The 15,329-nt window shown below is 42.0% G+C and overlaps 1 protein-coding gene across 1 annotated transcript in view; it reads left to right on the forward strand.

The window, feature by feature from the left end:
* B3GAT2 (beta-1,3-glucuronyltransferase 2) overlaps positions 1–15,329 on the forward strand; it is a 79,453-nt gene that overhangs the window by 44,348 nt on the left and 19,776 nt on the right. The window contains exon 2 of the mRNA XM_072832427.1: positions 8,737–8,881. Within this exon, the coding sequence (XP_072688528.1) occupies positions 8,737–8,881 (145 nt within the window). The remainder of the gene's footprint in view (positions 1–8,736; positions 8,882–15,329) is intronic.

Genomic DNA, 15,329 nt, shown 5'->3' on the forward strand with positions numbered 1-15,329 from the left:
CGTAGATACCACATTACATCTGGTTATCATGTCTTTTGAAGTTCTTCTTGGCTGTGACAGTTTCTCAGATTTTCATTGTTATTGATGACCTTGACGGTTTTGAGCACTGGTTAGATGTATTATAGCATGCCTCTCTATTGGAATTTGATGGGTTTTTTTTTCTCATGAGTAGATTGTGGGGTTATAGGTTTTCAGGAAGAAGATCACAGTGGTAAAGTGCTAAGTTCATAACATCCTGTTAAGGGTACCAAGAATCAACATTATTTTATAACTCAAGTTGTTCTGGTCATTGGGAGCTCTTTCAGCTGGCTGTATTCTTTTGACATACTTCCATCAATGTAGGATTGCTTGAGGTTTTTGTTTTTTAACACTTCCTTACTTTCTGGTACTATAAGATGCTTCAGGCTCACCTCTTGTAGTCTGCCCCACTCCTAGAATCTGCCATTTCTCCAAGGAGCCCCCAGTCCCTTTTATTGGAGAATGGTGTTAGGAAAGACCACAGAGGTCGTCTTGCTCAGTACATCATAAGAAGAATATGTACTGTCGACATGATTTATCACGGTTGATGTTAACTTTGTTCATTCAGCTGAGGTAGTCTCATCAGATATCTTTACTGTATAGCACATTCCCCCCTCCAAACTTCCTTCCAAGCTGTTCTTTTGGAAGGAAGTTACTGTGTGCAGCTCATACCTAAGGAATCCGTTCCACCTCCTTGTTGGGGGATTATCTATGTAAATTTTTCAAAACACCTCTTAATGGGAGATTTGTCTATTGTCCATTTACTTATTTGTTTAATCATTTATATGTTTCAGGTTATATTAGTAGTTAGTATTTACTTTACACTTTAGGATGTAATCTAATACTCTTTAATTCATTGCTCACAATTTGACCAGCATTGGCCAATTGGAATTTTCAACTGACTCCTGTGTGTCTTTTACATGCCCCCTTCAATGTGCAGCTTTTATTTGTTTTCATTTTTGAGCAGTTCCTTACTTTCTGGCTCTAAAGATACCTTGGAATAGGTCTTGTATATTTTCTGCCCCAGACCTAGAATCAGGTACTTCTTTCTGCAAGTGGCTCCAGTTCCTTCTATTAAAGTATGATATTAGAAACCAAGATCTGGGCACTAAGTGGGCTCGTTGCCACTGGAGTGTCATTGTTTCTGGGCCCTGTCACTGATAGAGCAAGGAAATATATGTGTGGTGGTACTAACCCACGTACACACATGTATCTGGACAACCATGTCAGTGTTCAGCTAAGTACAAATTCATATTGATGTCTCCAGCTCTTATCCATAACCACATGGATCATTCTAGCCTTCTCTTCTTATCTGTAAATTCTTACTCCAACAGTGAGAAATTTGACTCCTAGCATCCATTGTCCACAATAGATCTTTATTATCATTACTATTTATTATTATTATTATTATTATTATTATTATTAAGGAATGCAGGGAAATATTCCTGTCAGGGGCACCCAAATTCTTTTCTTCCTGGAATATTTTTGGTTTTCCTGTCCACATTGGTTGATGCTTCAGGCTTTAGGCTTAGCTCAGGCTGATGTCCTCAAGGAAACCTCAGCAGATCACAGATCATGTCAGATCCTCTGCAACATGTTCCTGTAGCATTGTCTTTACAGCCCTTATTAGCATAGAAATTAAGTAATTTTGCAATTTGATGTGTTATTGCTTTTTCTTTCTTGGAATGTTGGCTTGGTAGGCAAGGACCTTGTCAGCCTTGCTCAGGGCCTACCCCAGGACCAGACACATATTATGTGATAGGTGTTTAGTGAGAAAATACAGCAGGTATGGAAGAAGTCTTAGATGTGATCTTCTACCCAATGACATAGGAGATGAGTTTAGAATATAACATTAGGAACATTCCTGCTTTCCAGAATTCTTAGCTACTTTATGCACCTCAAAAGTTCATGCTGTGGAAATAGGCAAAAAAAGATTCAAGGCAATATAAAGATATGTGAAGACCACTGGAATGAATAGCATTGAGCCAAGTACCAATTAGTTGAAGGAAATGGATGCTAAAATCATCAGAGGGCAGATTGCAAGAAAGAGAAAGTGCAGATAGATAGGACTTTAATTTTCAAACTTGTTCCCAAAGAATTTTATGGGTATGTTGGATTATGTAATATAGTTTCTGTGTTGGAAAATATCAGATGTTTATTGAAATTGGAAAACGACCCTCGGCTCCAGGTCATCATTTCTGTATTCCTTCCTTATATTTGTCCGGCTCTTTCCTTTGTGTCTTCAGTTCACTGGATTTAGGGTGTTTTTCTTTCCCGCTGAAACTGTTAGTTAAAAAAGCAAGATACAGAGTGCCATTCTTTATTGTAATTCTCCTTGAGGTTGCCTATAGCGTTTTACATTCAGAAGATCAAGAACTTTATTCAGTTCCCTTTGGAAAAAAATAAGGCAAGATTTCACCTTAGTGGTATGTCTTAAAGGAAGCCAAAGGCATTTGTTAAACTTTTTCTGTTTTACTCTAAGGGCATTCTGATGATCATCTATGTGTGATCTTCTGAAGTATTCAGTCCCTGGAGCTGGCTGTTAGTTATCCCCCAAGGAGGGACCAAAAGGATGCATCTTAAAGCTGCAGGAAAACAATAGTTGGCTAAAAGAAACCAGAGGCTGATTGTTGGTAAGGGTCACCAGCCTCCAGTGTGGGAAGTAGTTATCTTCCTCCTTTCCTGGAGGAGATGAAGATAACCACCACCTGCCTTGAGATAGTTTGTTTGTTTGTTTTTTTAAATAGGCTCCACAGCGATGGAGAGCCCTGAGTTCAAGATCTGAGCTGAGACCAGGAGTCAGATGCTTAACCAACTGAGCCACCTACGCACCCCTGCCTTAGGATAGTTTAAATGGCATTTAGGAGGAGTGTGGAGATATACCAGATGTTTCTTTTGTGTCCTTTGTAGCCACTGGGTTTATGGAAATTACTCTGCCCATGATTTTGCCTGGTTAACATTGTTCTCCAAGTCCTGTCTATTTAATTGGGGTCATGGTGGGAGGAATAAATGACAGATTATGACTTTGGCATTGAATAAATAGGAAGAGAATGCTTTGGGGATCTATTTGTAATATTGTAATATTGTAACTGTTATAAATATGTGAATTGCTTCATCTTTATCTTAATATGTCGTGCTTTAGTGCTCTGTTTTAGATTGGAGCTCACACCAGGCACTTGAAGTTGTGCCTGTTATGTAACTACTATTTTGTGTTAAGAATGTGACAAAACTTTTAAATACTGAGAGTATTTTAGTTATATGAAAGTGCTTTTACTTTTAATAGTAGCAGTCATTGTTTTGTTCCCCCTCCCCCGCCCTTTCTCAGAAAAGAAGGTGGCTGCCAAGGAATCCTTAAAGAGCATAGATTGAGTGAAAAGGACACAGAACAAAGGATAGCTCCCAAGGGTGAAATGAAGAAGTTCTGTAAATAGCTGTGCTATTTTCCTTTGAAATGTCTGACACATTCTATGTAGTATAGTGGTGGTGTACCGAGGGGCTGTGTGTCTAACTCTGATGAAGCATTCCACGTTGACTCTCAGAGCCGTGCGCACATGGCAGGGGCATCTGGATCTTTCCAAAGTATTAAACTATTTAAATAACACTTTTTTTTTTTAATTTAGCACACTTGGAAACATAATCCTGCCATCTCACCTGCGTTCAAATAATTACTCCTTCCTTCACCTTTTAACACCCAGTTCTCTGGGGGTAAAAACAAAATGCAAGTAAGTGTTAGCTCTGAGCTGTTCTTAGAAATTTGGAATGTGTTCAGCAAAACCTGCATTTTCGAGCAAGAAACTGGCACAGAAATGTGAAGTTTTGCTTCTTGATTCATCTCGTTACCTAGAACCTGAGGCTATTCTGAAGTCTGTGGGCCAAATCCTACATGTCTTTCATGGCTCAGCTTAAGTGAAAAGGCTGCCACAAGACGTGCTCAGCTATGTTTAATTCCCTTACTCTCGTGGTCTCACAGTTGTGGTTTATTATTCTCCTTAATGATTTCTCCATTCCTATTTCAAAAGCATTTTTAACTTCTGTTTGTTTATGGTCTGTCTGCTTCTCCTGATTGTGAGCTTATCCCTTGTGCTGCACAGGCACACACTGCTTATTACACGTGGTCCATGTTTCACTTACTACCTGGTGTTTATCAAGAATTTTCTGGCCCCTGATGTGTATGCAGGGCACAACCTAGGCATTTTCAAGAGGACACACAAGGCTGAGGTGGGTTCTGTTGACCGGTGTTTAGGAGATTTAGAAAGTTAGGGCAAAAGCAATTTACAAGCTGAAAAATCATAGACATTTTACGAAAATATCAAGAACAGTACTATTTTTAGTGCCTTATAGATAGATATAAGGCCATGTGTCAATTTAAGAAAAATACATGTATTAGATTTTAGTTTCTTCATAGTTTTGGCATGTTTGATACATAAGACAAAAAAAATAGAAATGCTTACATTTTCTGCAGCATGGGAGGGAACAGGAGTTTGAAGATGGTGTGAGTTGGGGAGAGGGCTCTATTTCTGTGGAAATTTTAGTAAATTTTCTGGGGTTTTTTTTTTCCCCTCACCAATGGAGAAGACCTAGGACACAAAACATTAAATGTTAATATTGATTCAAGAATTAAATTGCAAAAACATTGCTGAGGAAAATTAAAAATCTGAATCATGTTTGTGGGTTTGAAGACTTGATTTTGTTAAGTATCAGTTCTCACCAAATTGACATATAGATTTAATGCAATCCCAGTCAAAATTTGCCCGAATGGAAAAAGTGTCTCTGAAGCTCATATGGAAAGAAAAAAAGGAGTTAAAACAGTTAAAACAACTTCGATGAAGAAGAACAAATGCTGTGTGACGACCAGAGTTGTTACAAAGCTACAGTAAATCAGGACAGGGTGTTAGCACTAAGATCACCAACTAGACCAGCAGGTTAGAGGAGAATATCCATAAATAAATCCCCCCATACATGGCAACTGATTTTTGACAAAGCGTTAAAGACAGTTCAGTTGTTCTGAATGTCCATTGACATATTGTGGCTGGAACAATTGGATATCCAAATGCAGGAAGGAAGGATAAAGAAAATAACTTCAGGGGTGCTTGGGTGGCACAGTTAGTCTCTCATACCATACTCACAAATCAAAATAGACCATAACCTGAATGTAAAACCTACAACTGTAATACTTGTAGAGGAGAAAACTCATAACTTTGAGTTAGGCAAAGATTTTATTTTTTGAGATTTATTTATCTTAGAGCATGTGCACAAGAAAGGAGAGGAGCAGAGGGAAAGGGAGATAAACCTCCAGCAGACTCCATGCTGAGCGCAGAGCCTGCCAGGGGTAGGGGTGGGGAGCCTCAATCCCAAGACTCTGAGATCATGACCTGAGCTGAAAGCAAGACAGTCACTTAACCAGCTGAGCCACCCAGATGCCCCTGAGTTAGGCAGAGATTTTAGATACAACATCAAGAGCATGATCCACGAAAGAACAAATTGATGAATTGGATGGACTTTATCAACATTAAAAGTTCTATTTTTCAAAATACATTATTATGAGAATGAACATTATAAGCCACAGAATGGGATAAAATATAAGTCATAAATATAAAACATTTATTATAGATATTAAATCATAAAAACTTACAAATCATAAATCATCTGAGGAGTTTTTATGCAGAATATATAAATAACTCTCCAAACTCAATAGTAAGAAAATAGTTTTTAAAATAGGCAAAAATTTGAACAGTATTTCAATGAAGGAGAGATTATGGATGGCAAATAAGCACCTGAAAAGATAGTCAACATCAACATCGTTAGTCACTAGAAAAATGCAAATTAAAAGCACAAGAAACTGGGATCCCTGGGTGGCGCAGCGGTTTGGCGCCTGCCTTTGGCCCAGGGCGCGATCCTGGAGACCCTGGATCGAATCCCACGTCGGGCTCCCGGTGCATGGAGCCTATTCTCCCTCTGCCTGTGTCTCTGCCTCTCTCTCTCTCTCTCTCTCTGTGACTATCATAAATAAAAAAAAAATAAAAAAATTAAAAAAAAAATTTTAAAAAAAGCACAAGAAACTCCTAATGTCTATTAGAATGGCTAAAATTAAACACTGACCACAACACATGTTGATAAGGATGTGGAGTAACTGAGACTCTCATACACTGCTAGTCAGAATGTAAAATGGTGCAACCACTTTGAAAAATAATTTAGCAGTTTCTTTAAAAGTTAAATATATACATACCATGTGATCCAGCTATTCCATTAGATATCTATCCCCAAAAAAAGTGAAGTTCATATGTACACAGATGTTCACAGCAGCTTCATCTATAATAGCTAGAAGTTTGCCACAGCCCAAATGTCTGTCAACAGGCAAATAGATAAAAACAAGAACAATCTGTGGCACATCCATACAAAAAAATATTCTTTGGTAATTTGAAGGAATTAACTATTGATAACACAACATTATAGCATGGATGAATCTTTATGGTTGTACAGAGTAAAAGCCAAATGAAAATACGTGTATACACCGTATGATTCCATTTATATGCGATTCTATGAAATGCAAACTAATGCATAGACCAGGAGTTCCGTGGTATAGGGGATGAGAAGATAGGGGGATTGGGGATGTGGAGAGGGGAGAGTGATGGGAGAGAGGGATTAAAAAATGAGCACAAGGGAACTTTGGGGGATGATGAATCTGTTCATCATTGTGGTGATGGTTTCATGGCTATGTGCATGTATCAAAATGTATCAAATTTTACACTTTAAAAGTTTCATTTTATTCTTTCAGGGCTCCCCTAAGATCAGCCACACATTTTGTGATTTACTAGGACACTTAGCACCCAGCGTATAGTCGTACTTGTGGCTTAGATTTATTATAGTGACACAGAAAGGATACATAGCCAGACCAGTGAGGGGAAAAAGACACCAGGAAGAAGGGTCTGAAGAATCCATGTGCAGATTTTCTGTGTTTTTCCCCTCCCCTGAGGGATCACACAAGCACATCTTCTCTCTGACAGCAAAACTGTAACTACAGATGTGCAATATTTATGCCCTGGGAAGCCCATGTAACATTGAGCATTCAGAATGTTTTATGGGGGCTGATCACATAGGCACCTCCTGCCCTCTAATATTTCGGATTCCCAAAAGGAAAACAGGTGTTCAGTGCCCCCAGGGAGGCAAAACAACTTTATCAGTATAGAGACTGTTTCAAAAGCCAGGTTCCCAGATGCCAGCCAAGGGCCAGCCTACTAAGCAAGTCTCTTAGCAGTCTCAGAACTATTAACTCTTTCCTCCAATTAGTTATGCCTTAGTAAGACTTTTTAAAAATCATCATATAAGTTAGTATGAGCACAAGGTAATGGAGATTAATTTACTGAGAAAGTAATAGATTATAAAAATAATTCCAAATTTGTGGAAGACTAATACGGTGAGATCTTTATTACCTGAAATGTTTCATGCCCTTTAATCTTCTTTCTGGAGTCAGGTGGGAAATTAATAAGTGAAATTGGAATGCCTGGCAAATAGAAGCTTCTAGTTATTTTTACTCTTTATTAATAAGACTTTTCATGTGAATTATATTTGAAAATATTTCCCAAGTATATAATTTTTCTTTCATAAAAAAACCCGATTGATAATCATTATTTTAACCATTGGTTAACTGATCACGACCCTGTTCTATAGCAGATAAAAGACAAAGCTTTGGTGTTGAGGGGGAAAAAAAAAACCTTTGGTGTTGAAATTGTCATTACAACAGGCCCATCAAATGCAGTTATATAGGTTATGCCCAAGGACACCCCCAGCTGAGAGGGCGAGTGGAGTTGAAATCAGCCTGTGCTTTAAGGGCCAAGCCACAGGCCCCTGCATAGGTGTGTGCCCTGGGAAAAGGGAAGCTTCTAGTTTGCACAAAGGTGTCATGTGGGCTGCCTATGGCCCTGTTTGACACGTGTCTTAAAGGTGGTGGTGATGGTAGTGTCTCCCCAGAATGCTGCCCAGTATCAGGAAGCTTTGTCATGAACATGTCTTTCCCCTTAAAGAAATCCAGCAAATAACTTTCATTTGAGGGTTGTCTTTACCCAGAACTCCCCAGATACTACACTGAGTGCTGGGAGAGGGCCAGCTTCCCCGGCTGCCTGCATGACGTGTCCTCTCCTCTGTTTGGGCCCAATTTCCCTTGAAAGGCAGAATGTAAGGTAGGTTTCTCTTTTTGTCACTCTGGAGAATGCCTGATACCTGTTCTGTCCCTGGATGCCTTTATTAACACCCCCAGCCGCTATTTCTGTGTCTGTACAAATAAAAAATTCATAGAAAGGCAACTCCTGTGGCTTCTCTGAGTGAAATTTTCGCTGTTACTGAGCAATAAAGTTTCCTAAAGGGAAGTCAACACTCTCAGTTCTGAAGGTGCAAAATATTAAGATTCCACTTTGGAACAGGTAGAAAATATTTTTGAGGGTCACGGCTTAGCTTCACCTCGGTGATGTTCAGACACTGACGCCCACTTTATTTCTCCTAAGCCTGGAGCCACCAGCTGGCTCGTGGCAGAGGGTGGCGGACGGCGCCGCAGCCGAGAGTTGGGCACAGTCTGCCGGGACGGGGTTCTGTCTGGAACCTTCAGCTTTTGAGAATCTACCGCCCACCCCACCCCATTTCTCCTCTGTGGTTCGCATTTCTGGCCTCCCTTCAAGCTGTGTTCCCTAAGGAAACTTAAAGCACGTCTCTTTTCCCCTCTTCTAGATGCGAACTACCCGCAAAGTCTCCGTCTGGCCGGTGGGCCTGGTGGGCGGGCGGCGCTACGAGCGGCCGCTGGTGGAGAACGGCAAGGTCGTGGGCTGGTACACCGGCTGGAGAGCAGACAGGCCCTTCGCCATCGACATGGCAGGTGAGGGTGGGGACGGTGGCCCTCGCTCCTCCCCGATCGATCGTTCTCCCAGCAGTCCTGTTTATGACGGCAGCATGAGGAAGGAGGCTTTGAAAGGCCCCTTGGGTTATAAACCTAGATCGTATCCTATTCAGCTGATAAACTACCTAAGTAAACCTTCAAAACAGGCCTTTTGATTAATTCAAGTAGAAATGGACTCTGTGGGTGATTAGAAAATGCTCATCCTGTTCCATTTTTGTCAGCTGTCCATGCGGCTGCAGCCATCCCTGCAAGCCCGTATGTGCCAGGGGCTGGGTTGACTGCTGGGTCAGTGGCGAGAGCTAGACCTGCCTCACAGGGGCTGCTGCTTGCACCTTTTGGTGCCTCTCTCTAGAGTCCAGTTGGTTTCGGTTTTATCACATGCTTATTGATAAATCTAGTAATGATGTGAAATTGACAAGCTGATCATTTTAATGCTTATTGATAAATTTGGTGCTTACTGAGACATTTAATAGCTGAAACATAAATCAGATTTCTAGTTTTTCAAACATTTAACAACTGAGAATAACTGTCTTAAAGTTTGTATTCCCTGGAGCACCTGGGTGGCTCAGTGGATTAAGAGTCTGACTCTTGATTTTGGCTGAGGTCATGATCTCAGGGTTGTTAGATAGAGCCTCAGGTCAGGCTCCATGCTGAGTGTGGAACCTGCTTAAGATTCTCTTTCTCTGCCCCTGCCCTCCCCAAATAAGTTTTTATTCTCTGGCCAACCCATTGAATTGAGTAAGGCCTGCAGTAGTCCACAAATCCTAAAATGCTACATTATCATAAAGTGACACGTGGGATGCCTGGGTGGCTCTGTGGTTGAGCATCTGCCTTCAGCCCAGGGCGTGATCCTGGAGACCCCGGGATCGAGTCCCACATCGGGCTCCGTGCATGGAGCCTGCTTCTCCCTCTGCCTGTGTCTCTGCCTTTCTGTGACTCTCATGAATTAATAAATAAAATCTTTAAAAAAAATAGTGACTCATTTTCTATAGGTTATATAAAACAATGCCTGTGGTAACCATGGAAGGGTACAGTTTAAAACATGAAGCTTAGAGGCAAGACAAATCACTGACATTTATAACCTAGAAGATAGAGGCAGAAAAGCTTCAAAATTAATCTGTCTTTACCTCTGGGACACAGCTCTGTCTGTCATTCTGTGCTTGGCCAATCTTTTGTGTGTATTTCCCGACTGCCATCAAAATTTTGATACTCAGAATTCTGATGGGATGAAGGCTGCATTCTGAACTGGATTCATCACTTTTATTCTGACAATCCTATAAATTTGAGGGAGCAAGATTATGAAGGATGCTAGGAGTAAGAGTTGGGGGAAGCTCTTGTGCACAGCACTGTGGTGGATCTGTTCCACAGCATCAGGGAAGGAGACAAACTCAGATATTTGTACTCAACATTTAAGAAACAAACAAACAAAAAAAAACATTTAAGAAACATGCCAGTTTTATGGAAATGTGTGTCATGGTCTCTGACCTCAGGGACAGTTTGGTGCTCTTACCACTCACTGGTCACCCTATCCTGGGCTTTCCTCTGTTTTCTGATCTCTTCAACATGAACCTTACTTACGCTTTGGTCTTCAGTTCTTGCAGCCTCAGAGCTCAGCTGGCGTCTCCACCAAACCATTTACCCGAAAGCAGATAAAGACTAGGTCAGCCCTACTTGGAAGGCCCTGAGGATTCCCAGTAGAAGCCTTTCCTCAATCAAATGTGAATTCAGGGCTCAAAAATTATAAGGCTGACCTTAATGGGTCTTTTGAAAATCTGGTTTCTTTTTGAGAGGAAGTATGACTTGGAGCAGGAAACTTCAAGAACATCAGGCACAGTCTTTTGCTTTCCCAGAACTTAGTTTCCCCATGTGTAGAATGAGGTGTAGCGTGAATGACCACTGAGGTCTTCTCTAATGTATACTCCCTTCTCCTGGCTTCCATCCCTGGGAAGCTCAAAGAGAAGCCCTGGTCCCTGGTTCCTGAGTGAGGATTTGTGAGCACTAAAGCAGCAGCTGATAGTGTTGGGGCCTGACCCTTCCCAGAGCCTTGCTTCACCACAAGCCCTGCAGACCTGTCTCCTTACACATAGGATCTCTGCCTATAACCCTGCAAGGCAGCTTCCAGGTGAGGACAACATAGACAAGTCTTCCTGAATTTTGTTGTCAGAACTTTTACATAGATGATCAAGTATCCAGTAAACCCACTGAGTATTTGCATTGATTTCCCCCAGAATTTGGATCCAAATAGATATACCTAAAATTCAAGAAAGGGACACAGGTTTTATAGCCTGGCCTGTGACAAGATATTTGATATCTTTTTTACTGCTTAATTCTCTGGGAAGCTTTACTCTATGACATGACTGATGTTTGGCTATTTCTAAGCATTTCAGTATATTTTCAAAACATAAGAACTATAATAAAATATGAATGATTGACCCATTTCTTAATTATCCTTGTTTCAAAATAGGAATAAAATTTTTGTCTCTAAGAAAACAACTTCTGCCACGTTGTTATTTTCTTCACACAGGAACTTGCTTTGCAAATTAGTTTTCAGTAAATTATTAGTATTTTTGGAAGCCTTTAAGTGAGAGTGATTTGGTTGATCAGATAATGATTCTGATTTGGAGGGAGTTTGTTCTCATTCTAAAGCTTGAAAATTCATACGTTTGTTTACATTTCACATAAGATTCATGTTTTCTCTGTGGGAAGAGGGGAATGGAAAGACCTCATGGACATTCGTGGACAAATGGTACTTCCTACTTTTTTTTTTTTAAGTTAAGTGTGCTCACAGCCTCCAGGGGGAGAGAGAAGCCAGAAGCCCAATTTCCTGCTGCCCTCTGGACAGTCAGGGAAGCGCTGCTCAGGAAGCAAGAGAGCCTGGGCCTCTTCTGGATTTCCACAAGCTGATAAGAAACACGCATCTTAACCAACAGGGCACCTGCCTCAGCTGTCCTGCTGTGGGAGTGGTGAGCACATTAACTGGAAGCCCCTCAGGGTCTGTCCTGCCTGTATTTCTGTCCAGTCCCAGCCAGCTCATCACTAGGAGCTTATTTGAGTATCAGACATTGGAACTGTAATGTTTCACGTCATTCAGGGAGTTTGACTCTGTGTCTGTCTTTATTTTGCCATATTGGACTTTGCAGGTACAATTTTTGCACTCAGGAAACATTGTTCTGGAATTATCTTGTATGCACAGTGTTGTTAATGGCAGAAGTAAAGATTATTTCTGTTGCACTTTGGGACAGTTAAATGAAACTTTCTAATTACTACTGGAAAAAAAAGTTAAATAACCACCCACAAGATGACTTAGGAGAGTGTTAGGTGCAGTCCTTGCCCTGGAAGCAGCATTCAGGTGGCTTCCGCAGGTGGTTGGTGGCCACCCTGCCCTGGCAAGCCAGTGAGACGGAGGAATAGAGCCTCGCGCTTCTGTTCCTCCGCCTCAGGCATGTGACCGCCCCGCCGGCTAGTTCTTATTGGCCACAGCAAGGCACTCCACACAGAGTTTTTAGCTCTCTTTTGAAGTCTGGGTGTTATTTTCAAGTGACAGCCTCACTTTGGCCACTTCCAGGGAGATGTCAATAAGAACCATTTCTTGAAAGAACTGAGTTTAAAGCAATCTTGAGCCTTGCCGGGAGGTGTAGACTTGTTCAAATTCGGAACGAAAGGCTGCGATATTTATTTTGAATTCTCAACATGTGTGTGCACTTTATTCTTAACTCTGAGAGGTGGCAGGCAGGGCACTGGGCTCCCTTGATGATGGTATATGCAGCTGAGTTCCCAGTTGAGTGCCTGGCGAACAGTAGGGACTCTTCCAGTAAAACCCCAGCCGGGTGCACTGTTGTTCAACTCTGCCGATAGCCACCCAGAGTTAGCTGAGACCCCACGGGCTGGAGGGTACAGTCCCCGCATAACCACCCTTGCTTAACCAGCAACACTTGGGGGGGTCCGCAGGCCAACTACACTCCTGACTAGCTATCAATTTGTTGTTTTTCTCTCAGGTTTGATAGTTTAGTACAAAGACTCACAAAAGTCAGGATAATGCTCTACTTCTGACAGTCCTATTACAGAAAATAGAAATTAGGACCAACCACACAAAGAGACACCTGGGGTGAGGTCTGGTAGAGAACAAAGAGCTTCTGTGCCGTTTCTCCGAGAATCGAGAATCGGGATATATCCCCTTCCCAGCACATTAATGTGTTCACAGCCTGGGAAGCTCCACTGATCCTCTGTGTTCAGAGTTTTTAGTTAGTTTCATCTTGTAGGCATGATCGATGGAATCATTGGCCACACAATTGAACTCAGTCTCCTGCTTCTATCCCCAGAGGTCAGCATGGCCCCACATGGCCCCGCGTTCCAACCCTCTGATCATGTGTTTGGTTTTTCCAGTAACCAAGCCCCCATGGTGCAGCTATCTGGGGACCCTCTGCAGCCACCTCATTAGCATAACAAAGTCACTCCCATCCCTCAGGAAAAGCTAAAGGTTTTGTAAGTTCCTTGCCAAGAACTAGGCACAAAGACTTGAGAGATTTTTTTTAATCTCATACCACAGGCTCAAAAAGGATAACTTTCATATCATAAAGAAGAGTGTCTATCACATCCCTGTTTTACTAATGCTTTCATGCATAAAAGCAAAGGGGACATGAGGTGATGTCTCAGGGTCACTTTCAGCTTTTTCTCTGATGTTTTCATGACTCCTAAAAATGAGATGTGATTGTAAAGGGATGAAATCGTTTCTCCTGTGTGGATTATAGAGAGGGATGAGAAGTCTGAGAGGACTCTTAGTTTCCGGGCCTGGAGTCCTGCGGATATGGGAGCGTTGAAGCTCTGGAACTAGATGAGCTCCCACAGATGGCATCCCAGGGCTCAGTCCTCCAAAGTGGCGGCAGGGAGCAGAGCCAGGGAAGGGAGCAGAGGGAAGTGCTGGGTGAGTCACGAATTTGATTGTTGGCTGTCTCTCGTCCTGGACGTGAAAGAGGAAGGTGCTTAGTGTGGGAGTGTGAGAGCCGGCAGCATGTGGATGGTGTCATGAGGATGGTTGGTAGCAATTAGGACCTTGTAGGCTGTTCCCTGGAACAAGGGATGTTTGGGAGAATGGATGGCCTGAATTGAAGAGGAGTAAGAGGTTGGCAGGACTGTGCTAGGAAAGTTAGATTTCCCGTAGAACAATGAGGAAAAGGAAGTTCTCTCCATGAAAGGACTGAGGAGGTTCCATTTGGGCAGGACAGTGATTACAGAGGATGTCCTGGAAATAAGTAGCTAGGAGGGCTGCGAGGAGATATGTGTAAGGAAGAGGATGGATGGGATGGTTTCCAAGGTGACATGAGTTTTGGCAAGCCTTGATTCTAAAGATCGAGGTTGTATGTAGGCCACTGTATTTATACTTTTTCTATTGACACCTAACTTCTCCATCCCTATGGCTTTTCCAGGATACAGTAGTTTCTAGAGATGTAAAGGGCCCTTTGTAAAATGAAAATCAGATCCATAATTTAGAAGAGACCTCTGGGGATGTCGAGTGAATGGTGGGTGCAGTGGTGGGGGTGGCGAGCACCACTAAGAGGCAGGAGGGCCAGAACAACTCCTTCAAGAAATGTGTCAGGATTGAGAAGGGAAGAGATGGTAACAGGTTCAAGGGGTAGAACTGCTTTTTTGTTTTCCTTTAATGAAAGAAGAGAAGTTGAAGTTTGGAGAGAAGAGATGTATTGAAGTACCAAAGGAGATGAAATGGGGGGTGGGGGTGGTGGTGAGACTCTTAGATGGACAAGTTCACCTTGGCAGAATCAGCTCTTATTCTTACTGAGGAGGTGAGGTGAGCAAGGAAACCAAGAGCCGGGCAGGAGGAGGGGCTGCTTGTTGGGGGCTGACCTGCTGCTGAATATGAATAGTGTGGCGGGAGCACCACGGACTGAATCCTATACACACCTACTAACCTTGGGGCTGCACGGAGCCTGTAGGGAGAACACGGCCCCTGCCCCCAAGTAGTTTTGTATCTAGCAGAGAATAGTTAGGATAAATATATCACTTACTGTCTCATGAGATAGAAAATGAGGTATGAATGGAATGTTTGGGGTTTATATTTTAAGAGAAAAGAGAACTGCTATTGAGGGCAGTTTGGGAAAGGCATCATGGAAGTAGCACCTGGGAGGTCAGGGCAAGTTTGGGGAACAGCAAACCCCAGGGTATGTGTGGCTCTTCGAGGAGAGGCAAGCTTGGGTCAGTCTGTGAGATTTGGTTGCTGAAATAGAAATTTGAAAAAAAAAAAATTGCCTGCATTTCTGTGGATTATTGGAGGATTTGTGAAATTTCTGAGTTGGGGACTGATGGGAATTGTAACTTAAATACAGAAGTATATGGTGATTTCAGGTAATGAGAACATTCTGTTAACCAGAATCACCAGTGACAAATAGGAATATTCATATTAGGAAACTAATTC

The sequence above is a fragment of the Canis lupus genome, chromosome 7 (assembly GCF_048164855.1).
Source record: "Canis lupus baileyi chromosome 7, mCanLup2.hap1, whole genome shotgun sequence".
In the NCBI taxonomy this organism is placed as follows: domain Eukaryota; kingdom Metazoa; phylum Chordata; class Mammalia; order Carnivora; family Canidae; genus Canis; species Canis lupus.